This window comes from Sceloporus occidentalis, unplaced genomic scaffold (genome assembly GCF_023333645.1).
Source record: "Sceloporus occidentalis isolate IW3139 unplaced genomic scaffold, rSceOcc1.0.p SCAF_7, whole genome shotgun sequence".
Taxonomy (NCBI): domain Eukaryota; kingdom Metazoa; phylum Chordata; class Lepidosauria; order Squamata; family Phrynosomatidae; genus Sceloporus; species Sceloporus occidentalis.
In genome coordinates, this window is record NW_028316987.1 from 7,033,971 (window position 1) to 7,046,835 (window position 12,865).

General features: G+C 41.5%; 1 protein-coding gene across 5 annotated transcripts in view; it reads right to left on the minus strand.

The window, feature by feature from the left end:
- Positions 1–12,865, minus strand: part of SRCIN1 (SRC kinase signaling inhibitor 1) — a 326,873-nt gene that overhangs the window by 122,645 nt on the left and 191,363 nt on the right. For 4 of the 5 annotated variants that reach the window (XM_089531790.1, XM_089531791.1, XM_089531792.1 and 1 more), the window contains one exon: positions 2,701–2,724. The exons of the other annotated variant lie outside the window; for it this stretch is intronic. In XM_089531790.1, coding sequence (XP_089387916.1) covers positions 2,701–2,724 — 24 coding nt within the window. The remainder of the gene's footprint in view (positions 1–2,700; positions 2,725–12,865) is intronic. 5 annotated transcript variants of the gene reach the window in all.

A 12,865-nucleotide genomic window follows, 5' to 3' on the forward strand; every position in this document is an offset into this window, starting at 1 on the left:
GCTTCTGAAACTATGCAAAGCATGAGGTACGCTGATGGCACTGCATAAAGACCAAAGAATCATTTAAAAAACTGGCTTGAAATGTGATTTGCGGTCATGCTTTCCTCTGAAAAAAAATAAACTGTTGCCTTGAAAGAATACTTTGTCATAGCCCTACAATTACAGTACTCACTTTCTTTGTCAGCAAGTGTGAAGCAAGGGGTGGGGAAATGATCCAGAGATATTCATATGAAAGAGGGTTTGTGCTTAATTAGTGCCAGCATGCAAACCTTTGTTGCAGCTGTACATTCTCATGGAACTGCATTCCTTATCTTACAGCACAACACAACTGTCCACACACTGTGTCTGTGCTTGTTTTCCAAGTATGCAACCAAACTGCTTTCCCCTTGCAATGCTGTTATTCTTGCCTTTCCTTGGGGGAGAAACATAGAGCTTGGAAACATTATCTTTTGAAGGAATACAACTCCCAGATGCCCAGTGGTGGCCAGCTAATGGCTTTGTTGGTTGAGGGGATTCTGGAAGTTGTTGCCCAAAAAGAGATATTTTCTCTAGCTTTGTTGGAATCATCGTAGCTGCAGAGCACAGGCTTTGCCTACAGAATGTGCAGCTTTCAATTCCTGGCATCTCCTGTAAATGATGCAGGGATCAAGTGATGACCTCTTCCTGAGATACTGGAAAGCCACTACTCATAAGAAGAGACAATACTGATTTCAGTGGACGAAACACAGTTTTAGAATGTGCTGCCTTACTGTCTCCATGAACACTACTGCATTTAATTGCAAACTCCCTGCGGCATGGACCTTTTGTTTGCTTACGTCGTTCTTTAATTACTATGTACATGGGAAGATCTATATCTAGCTATCTATAGAATGCCTTCATTTCCTCTGCGCCAGTCTCTACAGGTAGAAAGCAGAGCAACATGTCATTTTTCCCTGCATGGTTGGATCTACTATGTGTAGCACAGCACTCCAGATCTAACATAGCACTTCAACAAGCAGAAGAATGTGCAGGGCAATTAAGCAGGTCTGAAATTCATTTAGATGTCCAATTGTAATCATGCACAGTGGCCAAACTAGACATTATATACAGAGGTGTGTAAATTTCTCCTGACTTTTTTTAAATGGAAAACAACTTTAAGATATAGTGAGGTTGGCTGGAAGGTTGGGAATGGTGTTCAGCTCATTCCTTGTGACCCATCTAGGGGCAATTTTCATCAGAAAATTTTTAAGTTTCCTCACCTCAAACTACCATTGTTCATTTCATCCCACTGGCAACCTGTCAGAATTATTTTCATTTGTAGGAATAGTGGTGGGAGGGGGGAATAGGGAGTCAGGAGAAATATACATCTGTGCGTAGCACCTGTGTGTTTCTCTTGGCCCACAAAACTGCTATACTGCGTTTACAGCACTCTTGCATTTTCAGGGCTGCCCCAAGACATTTTGTGAATGCACCTTCTTACAGAGGGTGACTTATATAAGGTATTATTTGCTGAGGCAAAGCAGCAAACAATAACCGGTGTAAGTCAAAGTACATAGCACCCAAGGCTTCTCAAGTTAGCTTGTAAATGCCACTACTTGGCAGCAACATACAGTAATAATACATTAAATAAGCAGCGGCCCTGATTTACTAGTAAGCCCATCTGTACGCTATGAAAGGATTCTGGATGATCATTTTGTGGTGTGAATGATCCATCTTCTTCCAAGAAACCTGTTTGACATTGGCAGGTTTTTGGAAAGGGCATCCATTCATTGAGGGGGCAACCCACCTAACATGACTGTCTGACTTCACTCAGGCCTGGCAAAGGGACATATAAGCAGCCCTTTCTGGCTCCCTAGTCATTTGGGTCTGAGTGACCTTCCTACTTGGGTTGCCAGAGTGAAAACTAAAAATGCCTCCTGTCCCTTTAATGGCTACACAGAAAAGGAAATTAATGCCTCCTGTCCCCTTAAAGGAACAGGAGGCATCTCCAGTTTTAATTCCTATCTGGTTTTTTCCCATGCTTGTTACTTTCTGGTTTATATTAAGTGTCATACCTTGGTGGGGCAGTGTGCCATGGGGCAGGATTCAGTTTGGGGCAGGGGTCTACGACCTCCTTATTCACTATCATAAATTCCCTTGAGGGAATTTGGAGGTTCAGGCAAGTAGGATTAGGCCTGACTTGGGCACCAATGACTTCCAGGCAACAGAGGACCACAACAGTGGCAGTTCACCCATGAGACTGTAAACGGTCATCACTCTAAGTTCCCTCCCCAGCATGTGAGCCAGGGAGGATAGACATATCAAATGTGTATGATACCTGAATCTGGCTTCATACCATGCCAACACTCAGCAGCTGTAACCAATAAGGCTGTGGTCATTGTCTCTGCTGTCATATCACGTGTGGGTCTTTGTGATCCTCCCCACAGCACTGGGATGACAACTTGGTGCTAGATCTACAAGTAACCATTTGCTGGCTTTAAAAATACTTCACATCTGCTGCATTAGACAGTTACCCTGCTCTCTGCTTAGTGGTAAGGCTGACCATGTATACTTAGCTATTAGAAACAGGAAATCTGATGCAGGAAAGTGGAGCAAAAGAAGCAGACCTCTCAAATCCCCTCCCAAACTTATCTGCACGCACAGAAAAATACAGAGAAAGGGTGGAAAGCGCATGCATTTGTTTTACAGAAAAGTGTGGGGGGAAAAATTGGAAGTACTGACCTTAAAGCTCCAGTAGTTGGGTTGCTAACAAATAAAAAGAAAAAGAAAAAACAGAACAAAAAAAAAAAAAAAACAGAACAAAAAAATACCATTAAGATTCTGTTTTGTGAAAACAGTTGACTTTAAACTGTGTAATAAGTAATCGGTTTTTAGTTGGTTTGTTTAAAGTCCCCTCCCAATGGTTTTTTTTTTTCAAAAACAAAAGCAATGGATTCAGTCAAATGAATAGGGATGCCTGGTGGGTGTTACACGGGAAGGCTTTCAAAGAGGTAGACAGATGTGAGACTTCACTGCAAGGAAAAAATGTAAAAAAATAAAACACCAATGGTGTCAAGGGTCTCTTAAGGAAAGGTGTGGTCAATCTATATACCAATGAACAAATTAAACTGCTTCACTCCTTCATGCTAGGTTGGGGAGGAGATTTTATTTCACCTAGAAAATATTATGCAAATCAGGAATGAATATATATATATGATCATTTTGTATAATCAAAGCCAGGTCTGCATCACACATTGGCTTTCATCCTGAAATCTGGATGTACATCATACTGTAGCAGTGGGGTTCATATCTATCATGAGAATGAAATAAGAAATTGCCTCTCTGTTGCAGCATAAGTTCAGCCCCTGCCCAATAACCAGAAGGCATTTCAAGCAGAATTAAGGCATGGCATCTGCAAGCCTTCTGATATTAGAAGAATTAGAAGATACTAGAAGGCATCTGCAAGCCTTCTGATATTACAAGACTCTTAACTCCCTTCAGTTCCAGCCCAGAGTACCCTGGCTTTGGGGCAGCCCAGAGGTTCCCCCATTGCCTGGCCATCCATTTTCATGCTGGGGTAACTGTCTATAAGGGTGTCTCACTGAACTGCCTGGTGTATCTGCTTCTGTGGGTCTCTCACTTCTGGTGTCAGAACGAGGTGCCCAGTGTTGATCTCATGGCTGGGCATCTTGTTCTGACCTCAGAGCATGCAACTAGTAACAGCAGTGGACATGCTGGATGGCTCAGCAGGACGCCCATGCAGACAGTCACCCTTGCATAGAAACAGAAGTCTCTGAATCTTATTTCCACACTACAGATGAGTGGTTAAAGTGGAGAGATAAGAACTGCCCACTTCATGGATTTGTAGATGAGGAGATATTTGAACCTGGAGACTTCCTGGCTTTGTTCACATCCTCAGTCTTCACAATCGCTCTCACTTGGCCTGGAGGAGTGGTGACCATACAACCATGGAGGAAAACATGGGGGCAGGAGGGAGATATTACAGGGCTAGTGATGTGAAGAAGTCTTGTTAACTGACTCCTTTTGTTGAGGCAGGACACTGCAACATGAGACAGACCATCAAGGATTTGTTAACCCCTGCAAGATTTCTCAACTCCATCATGAGAATGAGACAAATTGCACTTGTTTGGTTGGGTTATCTGCACCTTAAAAATGGTTCTGTGCAACATTACTGTCTTTTCCCTTTGTAAAACTAAGCACACAGCAAACACAAAATCACTGGCTGGTACATGTAAAAGATGAAAATAAAACATTTAATGCTTTTTAAAAAACAAGTTTGTGCAACAATGCAACACCTATCATGGTTTTGTGCAATTGTATAGTTTGTACAAAAACTAGAACAGGTGAATTCATATTGAGATTGATTAAATAAAACAAAACAAAACCTCTCACCATTTCTTGATTTCATTTAGGAGAGCAAGACAAGTGTGGTAGAATCCAGCATACAACTGTGAGCATGTTTAACTCTCACTCAATACAAGGAAGATTTCACTATACACTTTAAACAATCCTTCCTGATATCTGTGAGATTTGAAAAGTATGTAACTTTGGCTAGATGGTGCCCATTATATAGAAAGCTCAATAAATTCTATGGACATGGTTGGGAAGTGAATTGGGACAACTAATGATATCAATAAAGAAAGACCTGTGCCTTTTTTTTCCACTCTATTTTACACAGGTGTAAAATTTCAACAGGAACGGGGATAAAAAATGGGGGAAATTTTATTTTCCCTGGGATAAGGCACAGCCACACTGAAAATGTTATACGGCTGTGAGAGAAATACAACTAGAGGATGAGGAAAGAAAGATGTCTGGACTATGCTTACTAAAGATATTTTAAAGTTGGAGCAGCAAATGGAATCTCATCGCGCACACACAGAATTTAAACACTTCTCTTCATCCTTGGCTCTAATAATTTCTTGTTCTTTCGTGAAACCTAAAATCTGCTGTCTGGCTCTACGTAATGGTACGGCTGGCCCTGATCCTTACAACCTTTTTGGAGGGACATTTTCTTTTCTTCGTATCTGTGACTATGAGCAAACATTTTAAGACCCTTCAGTTAAAATTAAGTAGGGCCATTACTCACCATGGCACTACCTTTCTGCAATGGTGAGATTCTGTGTATATGTGAGGCATGAGGCTATGCTGACAGCAGCAGCTCTGCTGGTAGGGTTCCCCATGTCAGAAAGACTTTTACTGAGGAGCTAGACTAAATATGAAAAATAGCTACTGGGCAGCAGCAGTAGTCTGTCAAGGATGACACTGGCAGAGGATCTCTCAAAGACAACAGCAGTGGCACAGTGTGCACAGAAGGAAGCAGAGTAAACCCCTTTTTGAATGTCTTTTGTCTCAAAAACTCTATGATGAGACAATCCAAAATGAAACAAGAGATAGTGTCAGAAGATGAAACTCCCAGGTTGGATGGAACTCAATGAGCTAGCAGATTACAGCAGAGAATAACTAGACATAATGCTGTGGCTAATGATACAACTAGACTGAAGCCGAAAGTATGTTCAGGTGAGTTCAGGATGAAAGGTAATTCTAAAGGTAATTCTAAACATATATTATAGAAACATGGAATGTGAGAAGCATGCATCAGGGGAAACTAGTCACAGACAAGAAATAGAATGTATAAACATAACAATACTTGGGGTAAGTGAGCTAAAGTGTACAGGGATGGGGCATTTTAAGCCAGATAATTATACAGTGTTTTACTTAGAAATTGAGCATATAAGAAGGAATGGAGTGGCATTAATAGTGGGAAGAGATATAGCAAAAACAAGGATATAATGCCAAGTCTGATTTAATAATATCAATGAGATTTAAGGGCAAACACATCAGTATAATCATAATCCAAGTTTACGTCCCAACTCCAAAGGTAGAAGAAACTGAAACTGAAAGGCTCTGTCCTAGAATCCAGGAGGAAATTGATCACATGGCAAAACAGTACATGTTAATAACAATAGGCAATTGGAATGCAAAAATAGGAAACTGCAAAGCCAAAGATTGTAGGAGAATTTGGCCTACAATAAAGAAAATTCTTAATTAAAAAAAGGGGAAAGGGGGGGAATATATGCGAGTCAGTGTAGCATAGTGGTTTGAATACTGGACTGTGACTCTGAGGACCAGGGTTCAGTTCCCAGTTTGGCCATGAAACCTATGGTTATTCTCAGCCTCAGGGGAAGGCAATGGCAAAACGCCTCTGAACAAATCTTGGCAAGAAAACCTTATAATAGGGTCACCTTAGAGTCACCGTAAGTTGGAAATTAAGTGAAGGCACATAACAACAAATAGGCTTCTGGTGACCTGCAAAACCAAACCAATTCAACTACAGCTCAAAAATCCCTAGATTGTACCATGCTAATTTGGCCATTTCCACATGTATGTTTCTTGATCACAGCTGCTAATTTGCTGTCCTCAGAACAGAGGTGAGAAACCTCTGACTCTCCACATGACTTGGGTAACAACTACCATCATCCCCACTTAGGAAGAACAATGGTAAAGTATTGTGGGAACTGTGATACAAAACACCAGGAAGTCAAGGGTTCCCCACCCCCACTCCTGAAGGTACTATATTTAGGCTACCTTTTCACCTTACAAAGGAATCTTGTAGAGTGTTTGAGACTAAGTGGGAGAAAAATGTTAGTAGCATAAATTTTCGTAGATGCAGCCTACTTTATCAAATGCATGGAGTGATGCACCTATGAACATTTATACCAATGGATAGGTGGTGTGTGTGTATGAATAGTAGTAGAAATGCAAAACCTGATGATGGGGTGACAAATTCATTTTCAACTACGGTAATTAAGAGTAGCAAGGATACAAAGCTGGAAGACAGGATCTACCGTATATACTTGACTATAAGTCGGCCTCATGTATATGTCGATTACAGGTTTGGGGGTCACAATTATGGATTTTTATATGACCCGTGGATAAGTCGAGGGTAAAACCTAGGGGCATGTAACAAAGGAGCTAAAGGATGAAGCAAAGGAAAACAATGCCAAAGAATATAAAATCACAGCAGGCCTAACTATCTGTGCTCACACTAAAGGCTGGATAAATAAGAGGGGAGGGGATTAGTGCTTCCAGGGCGGATTACACTCTTGCCTTTCACCAGGGGTAGTTCTCTTTTTAAATATGAGTTAAAATACAATACAGTGGGTCCTTGCTTTACGTGGGGGATCCATTCCGGACCCCCAGCATAAAGCAAAAAACGTGTAAGTTTGAGCCTCATTATATCCAATGGGGCTCATGCTCGCTTTGTGGCTGCACGCCTCACGGCTGCATGTGCCATTCACAACTCCATTGGATATAATGGAGCTCGTGCTCACCACGTGGCAATGCACGCAGGGCACTCGCCCATTTCCCAGGCAGCTTCAGCATATGCTGAAAGCCGCCTATAAGGAGCCTGCGTATGGCGTGGGCTCACTGTATTTACATCAGCCCATGGATAACTCAACTTTTTTGGGGGGGGGGGCTCAATATTTTGACTAAAATTCCTTGACTTATACATGAGTATATACAGTACATAACACCATGATAAATAGGTAACTATACGAATAGTGGAGGAAGTTCATCGTCTACTTTATTGTTATGGGCTCAGGACCAGAAAAGAGATGATGTCAACTAGTGTTATGTGTAGGACTCTGGAGACCAGGATTCAATTCCCTCCTCAGCCATGAAAACCCATTCAGTGACCTTGGGTGTGTCACACACTCTAAGCTCAAAACCCTGTGATAGGTTCACCTTAGGATCACCATAAGTTGGAAATGACTTAAAGGCACACAACAACAGCAACAATCCCAGGAAATAATTGTTTTTGTTAAAACTACTGCCAGTGTATTGGAGTTTGTGGATATATTCTAATGATTTCATCTCTTTTCTGGTTATGAGCCCATACCTGTAAAAGAACTTACATGTGATTTCAGCCTCACTGAAATCAATGGAACTTTAATTAGAAATAGACAGGAGAAATAAAGAAAAGATGAACTAAGCATGATGTCATCAAATCCACTGGATCTATTCAGAAAAACAGAAGACACAAAAAACATAGATCATCCAGTGAAAGAAACATGTCTCAAGATGATATGAGATGATGTTTCATTGCTAAAAAGCCCTACTTTAACAATAAAAAGTCCTCATTTTGACAAGAAAACATTACTTCACAGCATCTTGAGATGTCTCTTCATTCATGTATTCCATTCAGGGGAGAAAATACATGCTGTGAAACAACTGTTTGTCCTCCTGCATTTAGAAGACTGCCATGTCAGGGAAAAGGCTTAACTAGAATCCTCCTCTTTAACACTCTGGCATTCAATGGGAAGAGTTTATGACACCTGAGAGCTTCTGTGCAATCCTTCCAATTTCTGAAACCCAACTTCCCACTGCTGTTTGTATTATATTAGTACGTTTTGTCCTGCAAGACAAATAGCAACTTGGGCAAAAATTTCATAAAAAACATACAAACACCAGTGCATCAACAGGAATGTGTGAAAAGTTAACTCCCTTAGTTTGTGCTGGTCTGTGACTGTAATAAGGATTTATTCATATTCATTCCTCTAGCATTGCAAGCCTCTTCTGATACTGGTGATGCCAGTTAGGGGGTTCTGGGAGTGGATGTCCAAAAATGTAACTTTTCCAGGCTCTGATCTGATCTCACCACACCCATCACCCTGACCATTACCTTTTAAAGAATACTCGGGAGAACCTGATCACAGATCCCCCATGTTTCATGCTTGGAAAATAGTTTCTAACACTCGGAATATACCTCCACACAAAGCAGTGCATAAACAAACCCAATCCCTACCAATAGACAGCAAAAACAAGGCACATGCATCTAGAGCACCTTGAGAAATGGTTTGTCAAATGGCAGCTTGTTTATGCCTATGGGCTTGCTCCTTCGTGCTTGCATGGGCCATATGGAGCTGCCAGTGGAAGATTTCTTTGGCATGCAGATGAGTGACTGAAGAAGATAGCATATTTGCACCCTACTGCTTGCAGGAGATCGTTCTCTGCTTGCAACAAGGTGCATTACCATAGTATTCATTTATGTGTGGGGAGAATCCATGGACTCATCTACACTGCCAACAGTCAAATAATGAAGTACATGTTCATTTGGCATTCCTAGCTTGCAGCTAGATAGGCCCTGAGGCAAGCTAGCTCTGCTGTAGCAATAATGGGGGGGGGGGGCAGTAAATTTGGCCTCTTGGTTTAAGTATATTTAGTTGTACTTATAATTCTTTGTACTTGCCTCCTTGGCAAGATTTTAGACTCTTTGCACTGAAATCCAAAAAATTCTTCCAAAGATATCCAGTGCATATTCTTCTGTACAGCTGCTGGCCTGGGAAATCAATTGCATTGCAGCAGGTTGGGGTGGTGATGACACCAGCAGATTTTCTCCCCCCATTTTTTTCCAAAGCAAAGGCAGGAAGGAGAGGCACAATTAATATCGCTCTGTTTGTATGGGAGAATCAAAAGAAGATAAGGCTATGTGAGAGGATTTGAAATGACAGGCTTATTAGCACCGATAAAAGCATGGCAAACGGTGCGGAAAGGGCGGCAAGAAGAATGGCAAAGGCTGAAGAGTCGATTGCAATGAGCCATAAAGCATCTTTCTCCTTATGACTATGAAGCAACACACCAGGTGAACATTGGGTTTTGAACAAATTGATCCAAAGCTATAAGACCTCCAAAATCTTGTTTTGAGCAGAAGGACCAAAGATTGTCATAGCAAATTAAAAAATAATAATAATGAAAAGCATGCTTTTAAACAAAAACAAAGTGGCTTTCCTGGGAACACAAGTGGGGCCTAAAGAAAAACAGTCTTGTAGTGTGCAGTCACACTGAAGGTTCCAATTACCAATGCCCTTTACCACTGTGCTGTACCCCCCCACTTCCAGCCCCCAGTTTCCATTTCCCTTTGCCAAAAGTCAGAATTCTGTGGCCACTGAGCATGTTCAGCCCTCAATAAGCAGTTGTTGGGGTCTAACCTCATATATATACTGCATTTTTCTTGTATTTCAGCAAATCAATGGATTTCTGAATCCTGCTGCTATCTTGCTATTGCATGTTAATGTGAGTGGTGCTACACCATCACCCACACTTCAGCAATAGGTTTCCTATTAGTCTATAATAGAGCAAGAGCCTGTGAACATTGCTTTTTTGGACCACATTGCTCACAATCCCCCAACTTGCATGACCACTAGCTATGTTAGCTGATATTTTCTGGGAAGATAGCCAAAAAGTGACTTTTCCAAACTCTGGGTAGCAGTGAACAAAATCATAGCCCAAATGTGGATTCCCAGACATGGGGTGGGAGCCCTACACATTATGTGAGATGCATGCATCTTTTTTCAGAGTAGGCTACTACAGTAACTGCAAGATTCTTCTGGGAAACAAGGTGCATGGATCCCATGCACCATGTTTCCTAGGAGAGCTGCTAGGTTTTGGTAGCATTGAAAACAGTGGTAATATATGTGGGTTGCCCCAGGCCCCCTCTGGTGGGACAATTCATCCCTCAACCTGGGAGTGTGGTGCACCTCTGATCTACTGAATAGAAGCTACCATGCTGGATCAAACAAGCTGTTGTTGTTGTTGTTGTTGTTGCTGCTGCTGTTTTCTTATATCTTGCCTTTCTCCCAACATAGGAACTTAAAGCAGCTATGAGCAAATTTAAAAATAATACAAAATTAAAATGTATACATATAAAATTTAAAAAACAATTAAACAATTTTACAAGTTAAAACAGTTAGGAATTAAAATCTAACACATTAAAAATACAAACCATAAAATTTAAAATGCACAACATTTAAAACCCAGCCCTTAGCAGCTTGAAAAGTCCTGACAGCATAAGAATGCTTTTACCTGCCTCTGAAAGGGATGGAGCCATCCTGGCTTAGGAGCAGCCACTGAGAAGGCCCTCTCTCTTGTTCCCACCAAATGAGCCTGAGAGAGTGGTGGGACAGAGAGAAGGGCCTCTCCAGATGATCTCAACATCCTAGTGGGCTCATAAAGGAAGATACAGTTTTTCAAATAACCTGGACTAAGACGTATAGGCCAAAGGTCCATCTAACTTTGCACTGCTATTTCCAATACTGTATTAACCTTTTTGGAAATTTAAGAGATAATGGGCATTCAACATTTAAGCCTCAAGATTTGGAATTAGAGTACTCCAGAACATGGAAACATAGTTTCTTCATAAGGTGGTACCAAACCATCTCCCAATACCATCCACCTAGTTATGGTGGCTACAAACCACTAATTCAAATTCAGTTTACCTTTTATTAAGCACATGAGCAATGACCAGGAAATTGCACACGATTTGCAGGGTAGTGTTTAGGTACCTTTCTTGCACATATCCACCTGCTTTGCAGTCATGACTCTTGAATTAGAAAATCAGATATGCAAACCTAGAGTGGACTGTCTCTGAAATTATCCCCCATCCTTTGCTATCACACTCTGGAAAGGCAGATTAGTAGTCTCCCAATATTTCAGAAATATGTTTTCTTCCTTGCAGAAACTCTTCAGGCTACCTTAGCAATTTCCACCCTTGGGACCTGCTGACTGTCATGCATGCTGATTGTTTGAAAGTCTGTCTTGTTCATCACCATACCATAAGCTTCTCCAGTATCCTTGATCCTTGAAGGAGAGGAATCTGCATCTCAGCAAACCGTATTCCGGTTCAGTAGGAACCTGACGTGATAGCAGGTGCAGGACCTTGATAAGACAGAGCTCTTGCGCAGCCACATCACTTCCCAACCTAACAGTTTCCTGCTCCACTCTCCCTGGTTTCCACTCAGCAACAGAGCCATGGGAACAACAGTGACCGGCATGTAGCAAAGCTGATCAAATTTCAGGAACAACCATGACAACGAAGACCAACCAGAAGAGACCAACCAGTTAAAATGTTAAGGGAAATTACAGGCTGATTAATTTCCAGCTTACTTTTAAGGGTACAGGCTGGGTAATTAATACATATGAGCTACTCATTGAAATATGCTGTCCTCTTCTGAACTTAACATAAATAAGCAGATAAACAGACTGACAGATAGGCAGACAGGAAATATTTTTCTTAATCACGTCACATGCATGATCTCTGTTAGGAAATTTATCATGATTACCTAGTGAGTTCGTAGCTGCAATCACATTTGAATCAGAGACAGGGGAATGAATTGCATCTTCGCCCTTTCTAAGTACCGGTATGTCTGTTAGCCACTATGTGACACCAGCTTTCAATGCCTGCATTAATTTGACAGGAGGTGGAGTCACATCAGCACATCCTAGCATCCCTAGTTCCCCATCTTCTACCATCAGCTTAATCCCAACCATCTCTTAAAAATGATAACCCTACCCATTTTATATGTGGTTGGGACAGACCGGGCTTTGAGCAAACAGTTCTGCTGCTGTCATGCTTAGTTCCCAGTCCTAAACTCACTGCATAAAACATTATTCCAAAAATTATCATCACTGAGTGATCAGCACATTGTAAATGGCGTTCCTTGTGAATAAACAATTGACTCTCACCCGGAAAGCTTCCTTATTGCAACTGCTTGTCACTCAAATGAAGTCAGCTTGAATTTCAGAAGTTCTGCTCACAATCTCTCTTTCCTTGCCTCTAGCCAGACCCGATTCACCCCCACAGATCATTTGTTAACACCCTCCCGAGACCAAGAATCAGTTTTGCTGATGGAACATGATTTTTCGATCTGTTTTTAAACCCCTTAAGGGACATTCACAAAAGGTCAACCTGCTCATTTGCAGTGTGCTGTGCAGCTGTGCCAGTTGGGGGCTGCTCCCAGTTCAAGGCCGAACTGCTTTCTGGTGGTTCTCTTGTTTGCGTCAGTACTGGGCTGCTGGGTATCAACATCACTTTAATCTCCTACAGTTC